This window comes from Lagenorhynchus albirostris, chromosome 1, assembly GCF_949774975.1.
Source record: "Lagenorhynchus albirostris chromosome 1, mLagAlb1.1, whole genome shotgun sequence".
Taxonomy (NCBI): Eukaryota; Metazoa; Chordata; class Mammalia; order Artiodactyla; family Delphinidae; genus Lagenorhynchus; species Lagenorhynchus albirostris.
Genome location: NC_083095.1, coordinates 162,520,114 through 162,541,648, shown reverse-complemented (window position 1 = coordinate 162,541,648; position 21,535 = coordinate 162,520,114). Strand labels below are relative to the sequence as shown.

The 21,535-nt window shown below is 46.3% G+C and overlaps 1 protein-coding gene across 2 annotated transcripts in view; it reads right to left on the bottom strand.

Moving 5' to 3' along the window:
- HOMER2 (homer scaffold protein 2) overlaps positions 1 to 21,535 on the bottom strand; it is a 93,044-nt gene that overhangs the window by 23,350 nt on the left and 48,159 nt on the right. For both annotated transcript variants that reach the window (XM_060157643.1, XM_060157652.1), the window contains exons 2-3: positions 20,064 to 20,220; positions 11,090 to 11,221 (exon numbers count right to left, since the gene is read on the bottom strand). In XM_060157643.1, the coding sequence (XP_060013626.1) occupies positions 11,090 to 11,221; positions 20,064 to 20,220 (289 nt within the window). The remainder of the gene's footprint in view (positions 1 to 11,089; positions 11,222 to 20,063; positions 20,221 to 21,535) is intronic.

Sequence of the window (21,535 nt, the reverse complement as noted above, 5' to 3'; positions counted from 1 at the left end):
CTTATTGATTGGATTTTCCATTTGCAAAGAGATGCCCTTACCTTAAAATAGAATTGTACTCACTTCCTCTTTAAAAGAAAATTCTAAAAGCTTTAAGTCCAAAACAGGCCATGGGAACCTTTAAGGCAAAGACAAGGCCTGAGGATTAGAATAGCAGATACAGAATGAGGGGCCCGGGCGACAAGTTCTGATTTTACAGCTCTCCTCAGCTTCACTATTTAGCTGTTCTTTTTCTCAGTTACAAAAGAGGGGCAAGGAACAACTGTCACATATACGTCAAAACACACATCCTTACAGGACCTCAAGGTGACAGTGCTACTACACAGGCAGACCTCACTTTATCACATTTCACAGATACCGTGTTTTTTACAAATTGAAGGCTGGTGGCAACCCTGCATCAAGCAAGTCTATCGGTACCATTTTTCCAACAGTATTTGCTCACTTCGTGTCTCTGTCACTAATTCTCACAATGTTTCAAACTTTCATGGTGATCTGCCATCAGTGATCTTTGCTGTTACTAAAAGTCAGTGACGCCTCAGATAATGGTTAGCAATCATTAGCCACAACGTATTTTTTAAATTTAGGTATGTACATTGTTATTTTAGACATAATGCTAGTGCACACTTAATGGACTACAGTATAGTGTAAACATAACTTTTACATGCACTGCGAAGCCAAAAAATTTGTGTGACTTGCTTTATTGCAAGATTTGCTTTATTGCGGTGGTCTGGAACCAAATTCACAATATCTCCAAGGCACGCCTGTGAACAGTAACAGCCTAGAACATCTCAAAAAAGGGGAAAAAAGGACATGTATTCTCGACTCCCAGGAATGAGATAAGACACTCGGTTAGAATGTACAGTCTTACTATGCACTCACAGCTACCTGAGGTCTTCTTACTACTGTCAGTATACAAATGGGGCACAGATGGGTTTCGAAACTGGCCAAGTTCACACTGGGACTGAACACAGGCCATCTGAAGCCAGTGCTGGACACTCCGGGGCCCTATGATTTACCTGCTTAACTGCTACCTTAGCTAAGATGCCCAACTGTGACACTTAACAGCCTTTCAAACGCAGGCAAATGAACTGCTCTGCACCTTGGTTTCTTTATCTATGAAATGTGGATACTAATACACGGATCACTGGAGGATGAGAGATGGGGCTTTGCTGGGTGTACGATAGGGGTTCAACAGAGAGAAGCACAGCTTCTCTGGCCTTGACTGGACTTAATACCATGAACTTTAGTAAAAGAATGCCACAAAAGGGTGAATTCGTTCATTCAAAAGTATTAACTAGTTATCTCTATGTGCTAGGGACTGTGCTGGGTACACTGAAATACCCAAGAAAGACTTGGTTACTGTCCTCAAAGGAATTCTGAGTCTGTAGGGGATTTTGTTTTATATTCAAATGGGTGAGAATAAAAAGAATTTTTATCAGAAAATAAGCTTAAAATGTAATGAAGTAGGATAAGCTCTATCAGATACATTTTAGGTAAATAATCATTTAAAAAGAGGTGGCCTTATGGGAATAGGCCCTACCATTTATATAAAAATTAGCTATGACAAAGGAAGAATCATAAATTAATGGAGAAAATTATTCAAAAAATATGATTGAGATAATTTTGGTAAACTGAGGGGAAATGAATTTAAATCCTTAGGCGAACCAGTAGCATGATAAATCAACGATGGTTAAAGGGGTAAGTTTTTTTTTTTAAATCTGGATGCAAGCAGAGTTGAACATTCATCAGACTTCTGCTTGAGGGGTGAGAGGGTAATTTTCTAAACTTGTAAGAAACAAAAGAAAATCACAAAAGTGACAGACTTGACTGCCTAACAATTGAAAGCTTTTGAATATAAAAAGAAAAAAAAAAAAAACTAAATCAGAAGGGAAACAACAGCCTGGGGGAAATATCTATAGCTAGGCCAGTACAACAGAAAAAGGGCCATTATCTTTAGTATAGAAAGGGTTTGTACAAATTGAAAAGGAAAATATGAAAACCCCAATAGATAAATGGCAAAATTCAGGAATAAAAAATACAACAAGTAGGGCTTCCCTGGTGGCGCAGTGGTTGAGAGTCCACCTGCCGATGCAGGGGACACGGGTTCATGCCCCGGTCCGGGAAGATCCCACATGCCGCGGAGCGGCTGGGCCCGTGAGCCATGGCCGCTGAGCCTGTGCATCCGGAGCCTGTGCTCCGCAAAGGGAGAGGCCACAACAGTGAGAGGCCCACGTACCGCAAAAAATAAAAAAATAAAAAAATAAAACAAGTAAATAATTTATAGAGAAGATCGTTCAGCCTTGCTGGAAATGCAAAGCAAAATACTGAAGCACCATTCTTTGCCTGCTGAATTAGCAAACGCTAAAAACAATTATAATATCCTGTGCTGGCAAAGGTATTCCTGGCAGCATTGTGACTGGTACAGCCCCACCGAGAAGCAATTTGGAAATATGTATTGTAAGAAAAATATTTTTCTTACGAGAAAAAAATGTTCCTACCCACTGACCTAGTGAGATCACTTTTGGGAAACTATTCTTCAAAAATAATTGGGAATATGAAAAAAAAAAAGGCCTTCAATATAAAGATGTTAATCCTAGCATTAACTATAATCATGAAAAACTGGAAGCAATCCAGGGCGCCCTGGGAGAAGGATGGGAGGTTTCCACTCACAGCCTCCAACTGTTGGAATGAAAGCAGTCCTCACTGAGGGAGGTGCCAAGATGACCGTCCTTTGGTGAAGAAGCCCCTCTCTCCAAGTCTTAAGCTTTCTCATATTTCCCCCCTTATTATAAAAAAAGCACACATGCTTGTACATTTAGTAAGTATAATTTAGGAAAAAATATCTTTTTAAAACCTATAGTCCCATCACCCAGAGATAAGCACTAACCATATAAACTTTCGATTTTTTCCTATCTGTATACATGCATCCACTACACATATTTGTTAAAAAATAGAATATTGTACATCTGCTTTTATAGCTACTTTTGATATTAACAATATGACAATACTTCCATGCACTTATATGATCGTCTATTACATTACTTGAATTGCTGCACAATATCATCCTGAAGGATATACTGGAGTTTATTTAGTTAATTTCCTATGGCTGGACACTTAGGCTGGTGTTTTTGTCTTTTTGTTTTTGCTATTATAAATGATGCTGCAAGGAAAATTCTTGTAGCTAATTCTCTGGATGCAGTTACAATTATTTCCTTAGAATAGATTCCTGTAAATAAAACTCATGGATCAAAGGACATTCAAACCACAAATGTTTCTTAATATATGCCAAATTCTCATGTCTTTACTTATTAGGATCATTTTCTATAGTTTTTAAATGTGTGGTAATAATTTTGTAATCAAAATCATCATCATCATATATTATGATAGAAAATGAAAGACTATTGTTTTATTTCATTTGTGGCTTTTTTGGCCTGGGTCTTTGAAGACCCTAGGGCAGACGCTACCTATTTGCTTATTCAAAATCCATTTCTTTTCCCTTAGCTTAACAGAATCTCAATTTGTCTAGAGCAGGCCATTTCCTAGGTGGTAGAGAATGAGAATTGATCTAAGCTGACCATGGCAAGACATTTGTCTGCCTCTATTTTTTTTTCCTGAAGGTGGGTGTGGGAGGGTGAACTAGGGACCCAAGACTGATAACAGTATCCCAAAAAGAAATCTGCCAAGGGAGTTTACAGGGAGAGTTGTGGTACCACCCTCTTGCCACGAATGCAGATGTGATGGATAGAGCTTAAGAAGCCATTTTATCATCATGAGGAAAAGGACAGTCAAAGAAACAAAACACACAGAGCCCTACACCCGATATCACGGAGCCACTGCACTAATGCTGGCAACTGCCTGCCTTAGGACTTCTCTTTTGTATGAAAAGCATAAGCCCTCTTTGTTACTTGCAGCCAAAAACATTCTAACTAAAACATATCAAAAGAATGATCAATATCCCCCACTGAAAGAACAATTAGCCTTTTAAATCACAAAGGTAGGAGACAGAGCAATGCTCTCACAACTACACTGAGTTAATGAAGTGAGCATCAGAACACAAATCTGAATTTGAAATGACATAACTGAAAAGAGTCAAAAGCAAATGCCACGTATGGGTCAGGGTTTAGATGGACCAATCACAGAGCACTAGCAAGTCCACCCTGGATCACTCCGCTTCGTGGCAGAATGCGTTTCCTTCTGCCTGCAATGAATGAGATGGAGACAAACATCTCAAGGTCATATGCCAGAAATCATCTACACTTTAACAACTGGTTCATTCTTACACTTGGTTCTCCTTCCTTTGATCTCTTCAGAAGCCCTTCCTTTTGTCAGAACACGTAAGTCCCTTTTCAACATTCTTCAGTAGGCTGAGGCGTTATGCCCTCTTCAGCGGGTGGACAGAGTCCCAGCTTACCTCTGGGAAAATGTAGCTCCTGTCATTTTGGAAAGCCTATGTAAAGAGCAGAAAGTGTCCCTGTAATACTTTCTGGATTTTGGTGTGAAGTGGTCCTTATAAAGGGAGCAGTAAAGACAAAGGTATCTATCTATTTTCCTCCTGGGGGGAAAAAGAGAAGTGTTCTTAAATGAAAACACCCACACTGGGGTCCCTTTTTCTAGCCTAGCTATAGGGTTTGATGACCAATTCCCCTTTCAGGTCTGTGGGTGGCTGCTCTGTGAAGTCCAGAACATTCAGCCACAGCTGTCCTCTCAGCAACACACCTCGGGAACCCGTTAGGCCCAAGTTCCTCTGTGCTAATTGCCACTTGTCGAGAGTGCCACCCTCACATCATGGTAATTTATCAGTGTGTGGTTAATAGCTCCCTTCAAAGGGAAGGGGACAAGTTGATTTGAAACATTCTGAACAAAGGAGACATCTGAGGGCTTCTTTGGTACGGCTTTGTGACAATGGCAGGTCACAGTCGCAAAGCGGGACTCCAATGCCGCTGGAGGAGGCCGGGTAACTCGGGAAGACAGGGCACTCCCCTTTAATGATAGGACATCTTCCGTCTGGGAAAAATTAGGAGTGGCCACACCTGGAAGCACGTGCAGCCCAAGGTCTCTTCAGTTCTCAGGGGCACAAAGAATGGAACTTTAACAACTGGTTCTCATTTTTGTGCTGAGTTCTCCCTCCTTTCAACTCTTTTCATTGATATGTTACCCCTTTATCCTTCCTAGCTACTTTGAGTCCCCCAAAGATGGAAGAAATTGTTCCAGGCAGCTGAGCGTAACCCTCAAACCATCCCAGGCTTCCGTGAAGAACTCTAGCCCTGCGTGGGATGAGGGGCCATTGAGCCAAGGTGGGCCCAGCCAGGACCCTGTCGCTGACAGAAGCCCCCCATCTGACCCTGCCCAGCAGTCTGAGGCTTCCAGGCCTATCAGTCTGGATAGGAGACACTTGGCAGGGGAGGCATGGCTCCCACCACCCCTCTTCTCCCCACCAGGAACTTCTTCAGAGGGAAAAGGCAGGCAATCCCCAAGAGCCGCTTCAGACAGAGGCTCTGCTTAATTATTCTTTCAACAACTCACCATCATACTTGCTTCCACCTTATAGAAATTCACTCCGATCCTCACAGCACCTATTCCTCTTCCTCATTTCAAACAATGGCGTCACATCATCCACCCATCCCCACCCCAGTCTTTGCCTCCCACGTCGGCTCACCGAGTGCCACCCGTTTAGCTCCTCAGTATTTCTTAAATCTCTCCAACTCGTACACAAGCCCTCATCATCTCTGATCTGGACTAACACAAGCGAATCTGTCCTGATGCCAGAAAAAAAATCCACCTAAAATGAAAATCTGATCATTTTTTTTCTTGGCTTAAAATCTTTCACAGGCCATAGGATAAAGTCCAGAAACTCTGGCATGACACAGAAGGCCTTCCAACAGCTGGCCTCTATCAGCCTTCCCCACCCCCAACGCCTGGGCACCCTGTTAACAGTGAACCGTTTGCAGCTTCCCTCACACAGTGTCAGGATTTTGCTTGTGCTCCTCCCGTCGTCGGGAGGATGATGGAAAAGGGAAATCCTCCCTGTGGCACGACGTGGAACATCTCATTGTCCGGTGTGCACAGGAGAGGTGACCTGGAGTTGGAGTCTACACTGAACCCTGGGGAAATGGTAAAGGGCCTAGCTGCATGGGAGGGATTGGGAAGAAATCAAGCTGGAGGGGTAGTGACAAAGAGATCTGGGAAATGGCTACAACAATGGTCCCAAATCGAACCAGAGCCTGGAGATATTCACGTTCCCCATGAATGCTTGCAATGGACTGAAAGTCTGTGTCTCCCTCAAATTCATATGTGGCAATCCTAACCCTCAGTGGGATGGGCTAGGAGGTGGAGCCTTTGGGAGGTGACTGGGTCATAAGGATGGAGCCCTCATGGCTGGGAATAATGCCCTTATAAAAGAGACCGTAGGGCTTCCCTGGTGGCGCAGTGGTTGAAAGTCCGCCTGCCGATGCAGGGGACGCGGGTTCGTGCCCCGGTCCGGGGAGATCCCACATGCCGCGGAGCGGCTGGGCCCGTGAGCCATGGCCGCTGAGCCTGCGCGTCCGGAGCCTGTGCTCTGCAACGGGAGAGGCCACAACAGTGAGAGGCCTGCGTACCGCAAAAAAAAAAAAAAAGAGAGACCGCAGAGAGCATTCTTGCCCTCTTTTCATCATGTGAAAATACAATGAAAAGCTGACAGTCTGCAACTTGGAAGAGCGCCTTCACCTGACTTGACCATGCTAGCTCCCTGATCTCAGGACTCCAGCCTCCAGCACTATGAGAGGCTGTCCACAGCAAAGGAATCCATAAACAAGACAAAAAGACAACCCTGAGAATGGGAGAAAACATTTGCAAACGAAGCAACTGACAAAGGATTAATCTCCAAAATATACAAACAGCTCATGCAGCTTAATATCAAAAAAAAAAAAAAAAGGGCAGAAAATGTAAACAGACATTTCTCCAGAGAAGACATACTGATGGCCAAGAGGCACATGAAAAGATGCTCAACATCACTAATTATCAGAGAAATGAAAATCAATTCTACAGTGACGTATCACCTCACACCGGTCACAATGGCCATCATCAAAAAATCTAGAAACAATAAATGCTGGAGAGGGTGTGGAGAAAAGGGAACACTCTTGCACTGTTGGTGGAAATGCAAATTGATACAGCCACTATGGAGAACAGCATGGAGGTTCCTTAAAAAACTAAAAATAGAATTACCATATGACCCAGCAATCCCACTACTGGGCATATACCCTGAGAAAACCATAATTCAAAAAGACACATGCACCCTAATGTTCATTGCAGCACTATTTACAATAGCCAGGACATGGAAGTGACCTAAATGTCCATCAACAGAGGAATGGATAAAGAAGATGTGGTACATATATACAATGCAACATTACTCAGCCATGAAAAGGAACGAAATTGGGTCATTTGTAGAGACGTGGATGGACCTAGAGACTGTCATACAGAGTGAAGTAAGAAAGAGAAATACAAATATCATATATTAACGCATATACATGGAAACTGGAAAAATGGTATAGATGATCTTATACCATTTTTACGCAAAGCAGAAACCGAGGCACAGATGTAGAGAACAAATATAAGGATACTGAGGCGGAAAGCGGGGTGGGAGGAACTGAGAGATTGGGATTGACATATATACACTATTGATACTATGTATAAAATAGATAACTAGTGAGGACCTACTGTATAGCACAGGGAACTCTACTCAGTGCTCTGTGGTAACCTAAATGGGAAGGAAATCCAAAAAAGAGGGGATATATGTATATGTATAGCTGATTCACTTTGCTGTACAGTAGAAACTAACACAACATTGTAAGGCAACTATACTTCAACAAAAATTAATTATAAAAAAAAAAAAGAACCGTGAGAGGCTGTTGTTTAAATACCCAGTCTATGGTATTTTGTTATAATAGCCTGAACAGACCAAGACAACGCTCTTCTGAAGCCTCCACCCTCCAGCAAAAAGAATCCTTAGAACTAGGGGCAGGAAGGCTGCTCTATGGGTACCCAGTCATTCTCTTCCCCAGGCAGCCTGGCCCTTGCTCAAAAGGCTTAGGGACACACTGGCCTTGGTGCCGGGGAGAGAATGTGGCGTGGCCTTGACAATGCCTACGCCTGTCATGGCCACCCTGACCTCTGGCCCCGTTGAGTATCAACTGCCAACAGCAGTGACCCACCCTGAGGCCCTGATTCTGCATCACACTCCTAAGTGACCAGCCAGCTCCCTGGTGGAAAGCTGATTACGCAGGGCCCTTCCTCCAGAGCACACAGTAATTTACCTTCACCAGGACAGACGTATACTACGAACTGTCATGCCTCCCGGCCCCCCGACCCACAAACTTACTTAATGCCTTCTGTACCACACAGCACCACCTCCAACCAACCAACCAACTTCTCTGCAAATGAAATGAAGCAAGGTCTACTCGCCACGGGATTCTTGATCCTCCCACAAACCTTATCAGCAGAAGCAGCAGGCCTTCCAGAACTCTGCTGTGCTGCCCGCTAGAACACCACATCTGGCAGAGTTGTGGGACTTCTCCTCAGAGCCGCAGTCCAGGGACTGAGGGATCAGGGATGGAGATGACATCTCCCATGTTTATACCTCGCGAGCTACCCTTAAGATTCCTGCTTCCTGCCCCACGTTGCTGAGCCCTGGCGATCTGGAGATTCTAGTACCCAGGAAAGGATGCTTAGGAGTGGGTGGCATAAGAGGATGTGTGGCGTGCCACCAGGCCATTTTGGGTTTCTTGGGCTTCTAGGGAACAGCATCCTCATAGGTGGGGATGCAGAGGAGGACAGACTGTGGGGTACCCTTCCTTAGGGGGCTTGTTTGTGGCTGGGTCTGTGGGCTGGAGGCCTCCTTAGAAACGTGCGTGTGTCTGTATGTGGTGTACAAACACACATGCACACACAGTGGACAAATGAAAGATGCATTTAGCAAGTTCCTGCCAGGGTGGCTGCCTGATTCATCCTGATCCCCCTGTGAAAACAGTCCTTAGTGTACACAGGGAACCCAAGCAACCAAGTCTGTACTAAGCAGCTCTGTCAATTCCCCAGGCGTCCGGAATTCTGTAAGGCCCTCTGGGGACGGGACCACAGCTCTGCATCCTTGGTGCCCAGCATGCTGTTGGCACAGCAGGAGCTCAATAAACACCCGCCCAGCAGTCAGTGGGACGGTCAAGGCAATGGTCTAGAACTCCTTTAGCCAAGATTCCCAAAGCCAGCCTGGCTCCAGCCCTTCCTGGATTTTCAACTCTCTCTTGGATTCCTTGAGATACTCTGATAGTCTTCCAGTAAGTTCTTGTGTCACATAAACTAGGCAGTCTTGCTTTTTGTTTTTGTTTTGTTTTTTTGGCTGCATTGAGACACGAGGGATCTTAGTTCCCCGACCAGGGATTGAACCCGGGTCCCCTGCAGTGGAAGCGCGGAGTCCTAACCACTGGACCGCCAGGCAAGTCCCTAGTCAGTCTTGCTTTTAACCAGTGCATTTTCAACACCTACACAGGACTCTCCACCATCCTAAAAGGAAGCCTATTCTCCTAAAACAAGCTTCTGGCCCCTTCCATCGGCCAGGTGAGGCCTCTCAGAGGTGGTCAGTTTGTTTCCTCGGTCCTTGGGCTTCTCCAAGTCTGTGGTCAGTCATGCTCTGCTCCTTAACACCTTTTTAACTATCCACAGAGCGTGTCCCAGACCCCTTGGAAAGCAAAGCAAAGCTATAAACGCTCTCCCTAGAAAAAAAGCAACACACACACAAAACACTGTGTGACATTTTAAGGGTTGTGGGGGCTCCAAGTTAAGAACTTATGATCCTGTGACATATAAGAAATATATATCTTGTCTTCCTCCATGGTTCCTGGCTTACAGCTCCTGAGCACTAAGAGCAATGCAAGCATCTTTTGTCACAGTATTTGGTCTCTTGTCCTCAGTTCTGAGTTCAGAGCCATAAAGGTGAAATGGGTATCTTATTATTCATAACAAGCTCCTTTCTGTCAAAACTGGGTTTATGTCAATGAGGTGACTTTTGTTTGCAAAGGACCTAAGGATGGGGGGGCTGGTTTCCAGGGGAACCAATCATGAATAGAGGGGAGGGGAGAGGGCTGGAGGCTGAATCAATCACCAGTGGTCAGTGATGGAATCAATCATGCCTAATTAATAAAGCCTCCATAAAACCCTAAAAGGATGGGTTTGGAGAGCTTCCGGGTGGGTGAACATGTAGAGATTTGGGGAGAGTGGCAAACTTCAGCAGGGGCGTGGAAGCTCCGTCCTTTCCCCATACCTTGCCCTAGGTCTCTTCCACCCAGCTGTTCCTGAGTTATACCCCTTTATAATAAACTGGCAACCTAGTAAGTAAAATGTTTCTCTGAGTTCTATAAACAGCTCTAGCAAATTAATTGAACCTTAGGAGGGGGTCACTGGAACCTCTGATCTATAGCTGGTTAGTCAGAAGCACAGGTGACACCCTGGGCTTACAACTGAAGTCTGAAGTTGGGGAGATCCTGCAGGACTGAGCCCTTCACCTGTGAGATTGGATGATTCCTCCAGGCAGGCAGTGTCAGAATCGAGTTGCATCGCAGGACACCCATCCGGGGTCTGAGAAGTGCTTGGTGCTTCGGGGTACCCCTCCCGCCCCCCACATGCATGTTGGAAATTGGGAGCAGAAACCTTTTAAAACTCTTACTGAGCGTGAGTCACCTTACTCCCCCTCTCTGAGGGCTCCAACCAGAGTCAGTGACACTGATGGCTGTCAGACACACCCTGGGTGCAGGGGCCGGGCGGACACCTGGGGAAGGAACAACTGGCAAGGCTGCGTCCTGAGGCTACACCTCAGGCTGTGAAGCAGCATTGTCAGAGATGTTTTCCTTCTCTAAACAACATCTCCATTTTCAAGGAAACTGATGTTTCTAAAAGGTCATCTGGTTTGGCAGCCCTGCAGCGCCAGAGGGGAGAAAACTGAAGGCCAGAGAGGAATCTGCTCAACCAGTAGAAGCAGCACCGGATCCCTCAGCAAGCAATTACCTACTGAATGAGAAGAGCATTGGACGCGGCACCCACGGCGCTGCGGGAAGGACCACATTACCTTTGTCAGCTGCTGCTCCGAGGAAAACCCCAAACCAAACACCGTGTTGGCTCTGCTGTCGGCCCACTGCCCAAATTTCTGCGATGTTTTGGTGAAAGTCATGTTGGGTGTGATTGTGCTGTTTATGATCACCTGCAGTGAAACAGCCCAAAGAGTCGACATTTAAACACTGAATTAGACACCAAAGTAACTCCTTAAAAACGCCTCTGTTGGCAAAGCTAGTAGGTAAAGCCTGCAATCCCACTGTTATATCTGGTCCTGAGTTCGTCCTCTCCTGGCACATCCCACGCTGAGTCATATACACACAACCATGATAACAGGCAATTGCAGAGACTTAAAAACAGACAGTCAGCCTAAAATAAGAGCTCACAGGTTATCAGTGGGAGAAAGTCTCTCCTAGGTAGAGAACAGTTTCCAAAACTGCTACTTCTTTCCCCAAAGCTGTCGCACATCCGATTGCCCTTAATGGCCAGCCATGTCACACATCCTCTGAAGAGCCATGCTGTCTACCTTTTTAAGTGCCTGGAGCCCCCGGGGTCCAGCTCAAACCATTTAAAATTTCCATGAGCAATGGGGGCTTGCTGCTTCCCCACAGGAAGGAAAAGGTACACTCTAATTGGGATAATTTGTGGAGGGTTAATTTACAGACTAATTAGACAGGTGTGAGCTGGGTGTATGGACAGTGCAGGGGCCTGGTGCTAGCTGCTGCCACCTCTCCTTGGCTTTAAAGGATGAGGGGGTGAAGAGGCTATGGGATGTGGAAGGAGAGAGTCATGGAGCACAGGCTCCCTTAACGAGAGAGGAGACCTTCTGTTGAGGGACACACCAGCACATGGTGACCTCACAAGAGGGGGAGCCAGTGGGACAAATGCCCTCGCCTCTGCCGTTCTGACTTCCCGCCACTGGCCAAACCCAACCAGAAGCCAGAGGCCCCACAAGCCCACTTATGTCCTCTGCGGGTCAGCCCCTCAGGGACCAGAGCAGGGTGAAGAAGAGTAGAGGATGAACGTGGAGGTAAAAGGATGATATCCAGCACACAGTACATTCATTCATTCAACAAACACTCACTGAACATTCACCATATGCCTGGTATTCTGCTAACCAAAGACACAAAGAGGAAGGAGTCAAGATTCCTGGTCTTCAAGTTGCAGGTAGTCACGAAGAGGGTAGAGACATGTAAGTAATCACTAAACAATTGATCAGTGTTATAAAGTATCAATAACAAGCTCACTCGGCAGAAATCCTTGGCAGCCTGAATACTAAATACTAAATTACTGAAGACTAAAAAACTACTTAGATCAGCTCTTAAGCCTTACAACAAGCCTAGGAGGTATGACTACCACCTTCACTTCACAGGAGAAACTGAGTTGGCAAGTAGCAAAGCCTAGAGGTAAAACCCAGATTGTCTGACTCAAAGTCCTGTATTCTGAACTTCTGTATGACGTGCTTCTCCTGTTCTTGCCCCAGCTATGAAGCACTGATGCCTTCACTGCACTCCAGGTTGCTTTTCCTCCCTGTGCTAGTTCCTCTAATTCTCAAGACTGTGTGAGCTAAGACACTTTTATCACATGTTTTTCAGATAACTGAATGCAACAGTTAGTAAAGAGCTCTGCCTGCTGTCACCGGACACTATCAAGAAATGGAGGCAGGGCTTCCCTGGTGGCACAGTGGTTGAGAGTCCACCTGCCGATGCAGGGGACACGGGTTCGTGCCCCGGTCCGGGAAGATCCCACATGCCGTGGAGCGGCTGGGCCCGTGAGCAATGTCCGCTGAGCCTGCGCGTCCGGAGCCTGTGCTCCGCAATGGGAGAGGCCACACAGTGAGAGGCCCGCGTACCAAAAAAAAAAAAAAAAGCAGCAAGACGGACAGCTGGGGCAATCAAGCCATTAAAAAGTGGTCAATCCCAGGACCCTCTTCTTTCACTTCCCACTAACATGGAAACTCTGTCCTGTGCTACCCTTGGCTCAGCCCACCAACACCAAGTCCTCCTGAGAAGTTGGGCAGATCGAAGCTTCTAAGGACACATTCCTTCTGTGAGTGTTCCTCTTGGGTTCTGGCTAACTGCACTTGCACTGGAATCCACCTTATTGCCTGTTTCTCTCTGAGGCTCTGACTCATTTCTGACTTTCACCCTCCTCAAGCATGCAAGAAGAAGTGAAAGGAAGTGGACACACAGGACCTTTTGTCTACTCTGGGTCTGCTACGGTTGAGTGCCCAGCGCGGTTGTGTGAATGGGAGGGATATTCTGGGGGTGGGGGTGAGGAGATGGGACCTGAGGGAGGCTTAGTTCTGGGCAGGTGAATGGAACCCGCTCTTGTGAGACTGGAGAGAATGAGGTAGGTTGAGTTTGACGGACATAAGCTACAAGCTCAATGTCACTAGGAATGTGGAAACTGCATTACCATTACTACTATATACTCACCAAATTCAAAATATGTCTGATGATACCAAGGGTGGGGGTGAGGATGTGGGGCAATGGGTGCTCTCACATATGGGCAAAATCACTTTGAAAACTAATGTGGCTTTCTCTGACAAAGTTTAAAATGCACATTCCCTACCACCCAGCAATTCCACCCCTAAGTATATATCCGAGAGAAACCTTTGCATAGGTACACAAGGAGAAATACACAAGGATGTTCACAGTAGCAGTGTTTGCAAACATAAATGTCCACCACCAGCAGAACGGATAAATTATGGTCCTATTCATACAACGAAATACTACCTAGAAGTGAAAGTTAACCAAAGCTATAGGTATCAGCACGGATGACGACAAAAACTTAAGTTAAAAAAAAGTCACAAAAGAAGACATACAGTGTAGGTCTCCGTATGATTCTATTTACGTAAAAATCAAAAACAGGCATAACTAAATAATATATTTAGGGCAAGGGTCAACAATTATAGCCCTCAGGCCAAATCCTGCCTGTTTTTGTAAATAAAGTTTTATTGGTACACAGCTTCACCCATTCATGTACATATTGGCCTCTGGCCATTTCCTTGCTATTGATACAAAAGAAAAGTTGAAGAGCTGTGAAAGAGATTGTACAGCTCATAAGAAAATTACTGTCAGGCCCTTTAGAGAAAAAGTTTGCCAACCTCTGGCTTAGGGATATATACACAAGTGGCAAAAGTATAAAGAAAGGCAAGGGAATGTTTAACACGAATTTCAAGAAAGTGGTAACCTCTTGCAGGGTGGACGGCAGGTGCCTCTATTAGGGAGAGGTCCAGAAAGGGACTTCTGAAGGACTAGTAAAGGACAGACTTCCTCAGTTGGGTGTTGGGTACATGAGTATTTGCTTTGTTATCAGACATTAAATGGCACAGATAAACAGTTAAAAATAAAAAACATGCAAAGCTATAATAAAGCTGTCTGGGAGACGAATCCCCCGTGTGAGCAGAAGCTTGTGAAAAGGGAAGGCGGTGCCCTGTGCATGGGGACACTGGAAAACTGTGCTGGGGGCAGAGGAAGTGGCTGGACCTGTGGTTTCTGGCCTCAGGTAAGCGGGGGGAGGCTCAGCAGACTCTGGGGTTACAGGAGTGGAGGATGTCACCCAGCAAGAGGGGACAGAGTTTCAAGGGAAGAGGCCTGGGTAGAAAATGACTTTAGAAGCACGAAGGCAGGGCCTGAGGAGTGAAGGCATACAGAAGGGACAGTCAGGAGGGAACAAGGAAGAATGAGGCCTTGGGTGTGGAGAGGAAGGGCACGCGTGGGTGTTCGATGAAGCAGACGGACTCAGCAGGACCCAGAACTGGTGCCTCCCTGGGGACTTGGGAAGGCCGGGTGGGGGGGGGGCAGGGGAGCACCCTTAGAAAGTGAAGCTCAGAAGGATGAAGGGGCTGCTTTAAAGCACAATCTTTAATATGGGCTCCCGACCCTTATGCCCACCCCCTTCCTCTTTTTTGTGAATTCTCTCTGAAACGTTCATGGAGAAAAAAGAAAAAGAGACTCCCCAGTAAAAGACTCAGTTCCTGCAGATCACTGGAACCCACTTCTCACACAATGCACAGAGCACATGCAACCAAGAGGTACCTGGAAGAAGCAAAAAGCTAAGCTCCTCCAGTCCCTAGTGCAGCTCCGGCTTCAGAGGAAGCTGGAGGCAGGCCCCCTGGTTCCTATTCAGGGCAAGTCCCCAAATCCACGGAGATGGAAGTCAGAATGCAGAAGAGGCTGGGGATGTTACAGCAATTAAAAGACTTGTTGCCTGCTTCCAGAAAAGGTATTAATAGATGCTTTTATTCTTGTTTTTTAAAACCATAGTCAGGGAAGAAGAGAAACCGACATTCATCGAAAATCCTACTGTGTGCTGAGAACCTTCCATATGTCTGCTCCTTTAACAGAAGGTGCTCTGTATTTATCCAAAAGGGGAAACTAAGGACTTCGGTGGAGGTCCAGTGGTTAGGACTTCACCTTCCAATGCAGGGGGTGTGGGTTTTATCCCTGGCTGGGGAGGTAAGATCCCACGTGTCTCATGGCCAAGAAACCAAAACATAAAACAGAAACGATACTGTAACAAATTCAATAAAGACTTTAAAAATGGTCCACATCAATGAAGTGAGAGAGTGGCATGACATTTACACACCACCAAACAAATGTAAAATAGATAGCTAGTGGGAAGCAGCTGCATAGCACGGGGAGACCAGCTGGGTGCTTTGGGACCACCCAGAGGGGTGGGATAGGGAGGGTGGGAGGGAGACGCAAGAGGGAGGATATATGCGGATATATGTATATGTATAGCTGATTCACTTTGTTATACAGCAGAAACTAACACACCATTGTAAAGCAATTATACTCCAATTAAGATGTTAAGAAAAAAAGTCCACATCAAAAAACAAAAACCAAACAATGACCAAAAAAAAAAAAAGAGGAAACTATACTGATGGGTGGAGGAGGGGACCCTGACTGTGTTCTTGAAAGCAATTTCACATTCCCAGACAAAACACCAAACAAGTCAGAGTTTCAGAGGCTTATATCCTCCAAACCGTTGTGATTAGGCAGAACACAGAGGGTGCTGCTAAATATCTGTAGAATGGATGACCTCTAAAGTCTCTTCCAAGATAGGCTTCTGTGATCCTATAAATAACTGAGAACCCAGGGCAGGGGAGCCATCCAGAGCACCCGGGAGAAGCACCTGCTCCAGGCAGGTCTTGTCCACAGGTGCAGGCAATTCCTCACGAGGATGGCAATGATTAACTCAGTCTGTAAAGAGTGCCAACAGCACAATGAAATCAAGTGCTGCGACGGCTCAATTCACAAATGCTCTGGAAATGGAGTTGGCTGTTCCGCACAAAAACTCACCATCAGTCACACGGCCGTTGGTTGCGGCTGTCGGTGACGTGATGGCTCCCATCAGCGCTCTGGGAAGCTGGGAGACCCCTCATGTGGCTCCCACCTGTCCATGCACAGGGCTGACCCTGGGTGACATTCTGAGGTTTTGGTCCTGGTTCCCTCTTGGCGGTGATCCTACTCTTGCCCACTGTCCCGCTGCGGACACGGCACACCTCCTGCAGGCCTGGAGAGGATGTGGCCAGGCCTGACCTCGTCACCCACCCATGTCTATGGCGTGGCCCACTCTAGCTTGATGCTGAGACTCCAAAGATGGGCCAGGCCCGTTCCTCGAAGAGCACAGTCTCCTGGTAGCCGCCCCCCCGCCACAGACATGGATCCACAGAACCTCCGGGCAATGCTGGAGCTACGCACCACAGTATTCCCACCCACGTATGTCTTGAGCAGCAGCTGCGACTGACACATGAAATACTTTCCTTGGAAGAAGGAAGAAAAGGTCTGCACACAGATTTTTCCTACGATGAGCAGCACCAAAGGCGCTCAGGGGAAGATGAGGGCTTCCCCGCATCCTTCCCCAAGTAGAGCACGACCAACGCTCGGACGGGGCAGAGGAGCTTGCCATGCCCGGTGTGGAACGACAGCTGCTAAAGCTGCTGGCTGCGCCTCCTCCCTTCACGGGGGGCCCATGTTCTGTGGGCTGCCCGCGGTGGACTCAGCGGCTGAGTCCACTGTGGTCTTTGCTCGCAACCACCTCCAAGTCCCTTCCACACCAGCAACCTGTTCCTGAAGCACATCTACTCCTTCATTTGGGAGGGGCAGAGCAGGCTCCCCCTTCCAGACCGCAGCAGCCTCCCGCCTTGGGAGGGACAGCTGGCCCAGAAGCACCAAGCAGAAGACGTGACATGGCCAGGCCAGGAGAGAGAGGCAGGACCGGGGGTCCTAGAACTGCCCAAGGTCAGAGGTGTAGCCAAGACACCACCCCAAAGGCTAAAAGCATCTGACCATCTGTCATCTTAGTTCCTTTAACATTTGGAATCGAAGGCCTAAAACAAAGTGGGGTTGTCCCAACGTGGTGGAAGGCAAGGATGAGGATCCAGAGGCAGGGGTGGGATGCAGAGGGGCAGCGGACAAGGGCCCTGGGACAGCGCGGCACTGGCATCAGGTCAGCGGACGGCGCCCTACTCCAGCCCCTAGGGAGGAAGGAGATCCATCTGGATTATTGGGGCAGGGCAGAAGCTGGGGCTGGGGGGATCAGGAACTCAGCCGTGGGTGGGGAGCAGGAAGGTGCAGAAGACCGGGCAGTGTCAAGAGTTGCTACCACTCTGGGGAAATCACCGCCCGGGGGTCCTTCTCCATGTCTCACCTGACCTGTGGAGCGGCTGGAGGCACAGGATCTGACCGAGACCCGGCCTGTTGGTTTTGCACATTGTTGCTGAGCAGCTCCAGGCAAGGTCCAGCTGAGCTGAGGAGGCCTGGGGACCACTGTCTGGTATTCTGTGCTCCAGTTCTCAGGGCGGAACAGTTGCCACCCACCCGCGGCCCCAAGTGCCAGGCACAGGGACTAAACCACTAAGGCTGGTCCCTACCCACTCCCCTGGGCCTTATGCTCTGTCACAGGACACTCCCTTTCGCTGAACAAGGCCCCGTCACAGTGCCTGTGCCCCGCTAGTAAGGCAGGAACTCTGGGTGGGCTCCTGGAATGCCAGGTGGTGTGGCGCTTAGGAGGCGTGGCCAGAGGGCCGCAGGCTCCATTGCTGGATTCCAGTGGCACCCCACAGCCTAGGTTCCCAATTCCCACTTTTTAAGTGACTCCATAACTTGATGGATCCCCCGCACTGAGCCGGAACTAGCTCTATTCTTCAGCCGGCGGATAGCCCACCCTCCTCCATCCACCTGATTTCTCAGAGCTAGCTCGTTTGGCTCGGACCCCACCACTGTCACAGATTTCAGGAGCTGCAGACCCGTACAACACAGTGGCTGACACATTGACAAATTACTCAAAGCCCAGCTAATAGGACTAAAGCGCTTCCTCTAAGGAAGTGCATTTTATCTGTATTTAAATACAGATAAAATGCACTTTATCTGTATTTAAGCCCACTCTGTCCTGGGATAACTCAACTGACAGAAGTGCAAACCCATCTCAAGGGATGGCGGATGAACTCACAGAACCTACAGATAAAAGAAAGCAAGTCAGTTTGATTCACCACTGCTAGCAGAACATCCTGGCAAGGGGTGAGAAGATTCCAGCTCAAAAGCACAGAGAAGGAAAGTGGTAATACAAGCGCCAGATCACCATGTCTCCCAGAAGAAAAGAAATAATAAAGGCATCTCTCAGATAGTCAATCCTCAAACACAAGGTGCCTATCTACTATGCGCCAGGCACTTCTACCCTTCCTGAGCGCTCATCAGAACCCTGGTCAGCGGAGGCTTCCCACGCCTCCTGCTCTGTGGTTGTGGGGTTGTGGAGGGAGAAGCCCACAGCCAGGCCCCATTCTACTACCCAGCCCTGACCCAACTCCCCAGGAACGCTGACCTAGGGGCAGATTGCAGGCGAGAGGAGGCCAGTCAGAAGGCTACTGCAACAGTCTGAGCAAGACTGTACCAGGACAAGAGTTATGGCCTTGAAACAAAGCATTAGGTATAAACGTGACACACTTCAAAGGCAGATTCATTCTACCAACTAAAAAGGGAATGACTGTGCTTTTCCATTTCCTTCTTTCTTTCCTCCCTTCCTCCCTCCCTCCCTTCCTTCCTCCCTCCCTTCCTTCCTTCCAGCAACAAGTGACTGGGAAGTGAAAATGGAGAGGTGGTTTAGAGGGCAAATAGGGGAATTCAGCTTCAGATACACTGAATTTCAGGTGAGAGCAGATTATCCATGTAAAAATGTCCATCAGGATGAACACAGATTAAAGACAGAAAAGAAACTATAAAGCATCAAGTCTACTTTTTTTTTCTTTTGTAAACTTGGTGATACGTCTACTGACAATCCTTCTTTATTCTGCTCCCATCATAATGTGGCAAAAATATTGAGGAAGACAGCAGAATAATGAAAACACCAGGAAAAAAATTATCTCAAGAAATACTCCAAAACCATTTAATAAAATTCAACTCCCATGCCTAATAACACCAAAACCAGACTAGTTACAATACCCAATGCTGTCGGGGGTGCAACAAACTGGCATTCTCATACATGCTGGAAGACAGAACTCTTCGGAAAGCCATTTGGTAATAACCATCAAGAGCCATAAGGCGTTAATATCTTGACCTATAACATTACTTCCATAAATCTATCCTAAGGAAATATCCGAAAAGCAATAGGCATGATGACCAAATGAGGTTATCTGTTTCATGAAGATGCTCATTATCTATAATAGTAAAAAACTGGAAGCCACTTCAGTAGCTAACCATAAGGGGAGAGATTAAGGACATTATAGGTCCTTGGTGGAATTATTAAAATAGCATTAAAATGCTAGTTATGAAGACAGCGTGCTAACAGGGAATTTTTTTTTAATTGGCCATAATTTTAAATGAAAAAAGAAAAAAGCGGGATCTGTGATTATAAAGACATGATAACAATAACATCTCTGTTAAGGTGGCGGGTTTTGGGGTGCACCCTTTTCCCTCCACTTTTCAAATGTATCCTATTGCTTTTGATGAAAATAAGTGACTTCAAGTGAGCCGGCGAGATGGTACCTTGGCTCCATCCACACTGATGATCCGATAGCTGTTCCTTGTGACATCGTAGAAATAGGAGACTGTGACGGCCTGCTTGCTCGCAGGCACCCAGTTTTTCTTGGTGTTGGGGTCGATCTGGAAAACGTGGGCTCGGGTGGTGAAGATGGGCTGTTCTCTGCAAGAGGAGAGATGGGCGAATGAGTTGATGGAACTTTATGTATAATTTATGATTTCTAAGCCACCTAAGATTTTAATCATTTATGGAGAAAGATACATAAGCCTGAGAACAATTAAAATAAAAAAAGGGAAGAGAGGAGAAAAAAAGAGACACCAGCGGAGTAGTTACTGAAACCCAACACCCTGAGGTTGCGGGGCAATTGGCCTAATGAGAAGTTTGCTTAAAAGGCAACTCCCAATCCAAGAACATGGTATATCTCTCCATCTATTTGTATCATCTTTAATTTCTTTCATCAGTGTCTTATAATTTTCTGCATACAGGTCTTTTGTCTCCTTAGGTAGGTTTATTCCTAGATATTTTATTCTTTTTGTTGCGATGGTAAATGGGAGTGTTTTCTTAATTTCACTTTCAGATTTTTCATCATTAGTGTATAGGAATGCCAGAGATTTCTGTGCATTAATTTTGTAGCCTGCTACTTTACCAAATTCATTGATTAACTCTAGTAGTTTTCTGGTAGCATCTTTAGGATTCTCTATGTATAGTATCATGTCATCAGCAAACAGTGACAGCTTTACTTCTTCTTTTCCGATTTGGATTCCTTTTACCATAATTCAAAAAGAGTCATGTACCAAAATGTTCATTGCAGCTCTATTTACAATAGCCAGGACATGGAAGCAACCTAAGTGTCTACTGACAGATGAATGGATAAAGAAGATGTGGCACATATATACAATGGAATACTACTCAGTCATAAAAAGAAACGAAAAAAAAAAAAAAGAAACGAAATTGAGTTATTTGTACTGAGGTGGATGGACCTAGAGTCTGTCATACAGAGTGAAGTAAGTCAGAAAGAGAAAAACAAATACCATATGCTAACACATACATATGGAATCTAAGGGAAAAAAAAGGTCATGAAGAACCTAGGGGTAAGACGGGAATAAAGACACAGACCTACTAGAGAATGGACTTGAGGCTATGGGGAGGGGGAAGGGTGAGCTGTGACAAAGTGAGAGAGTGGCATGGACATATATACACTACCAAATGTAAAACACATAGCTAGTGGGAAGCAGCCGCATAGCACAGGGAGATCAGCTTGGTGGTTTGTGACCACCTAGAGGGGTGGGATAGGGAGGGTGGGAGGGAGGGAGACGCAAGAGGGAAGAGATATGGGAACATATGTATATGTATAACTGATTCACTTTGTTATAAAGCAGAAACTAACACATCATTGTAAAGCAATTATAATCCAATAAAGATGTTAAGAAAAAAAGAAGGCAACTCCCGGTGTGGTGTTTTTGCATCTCCGTCAAGT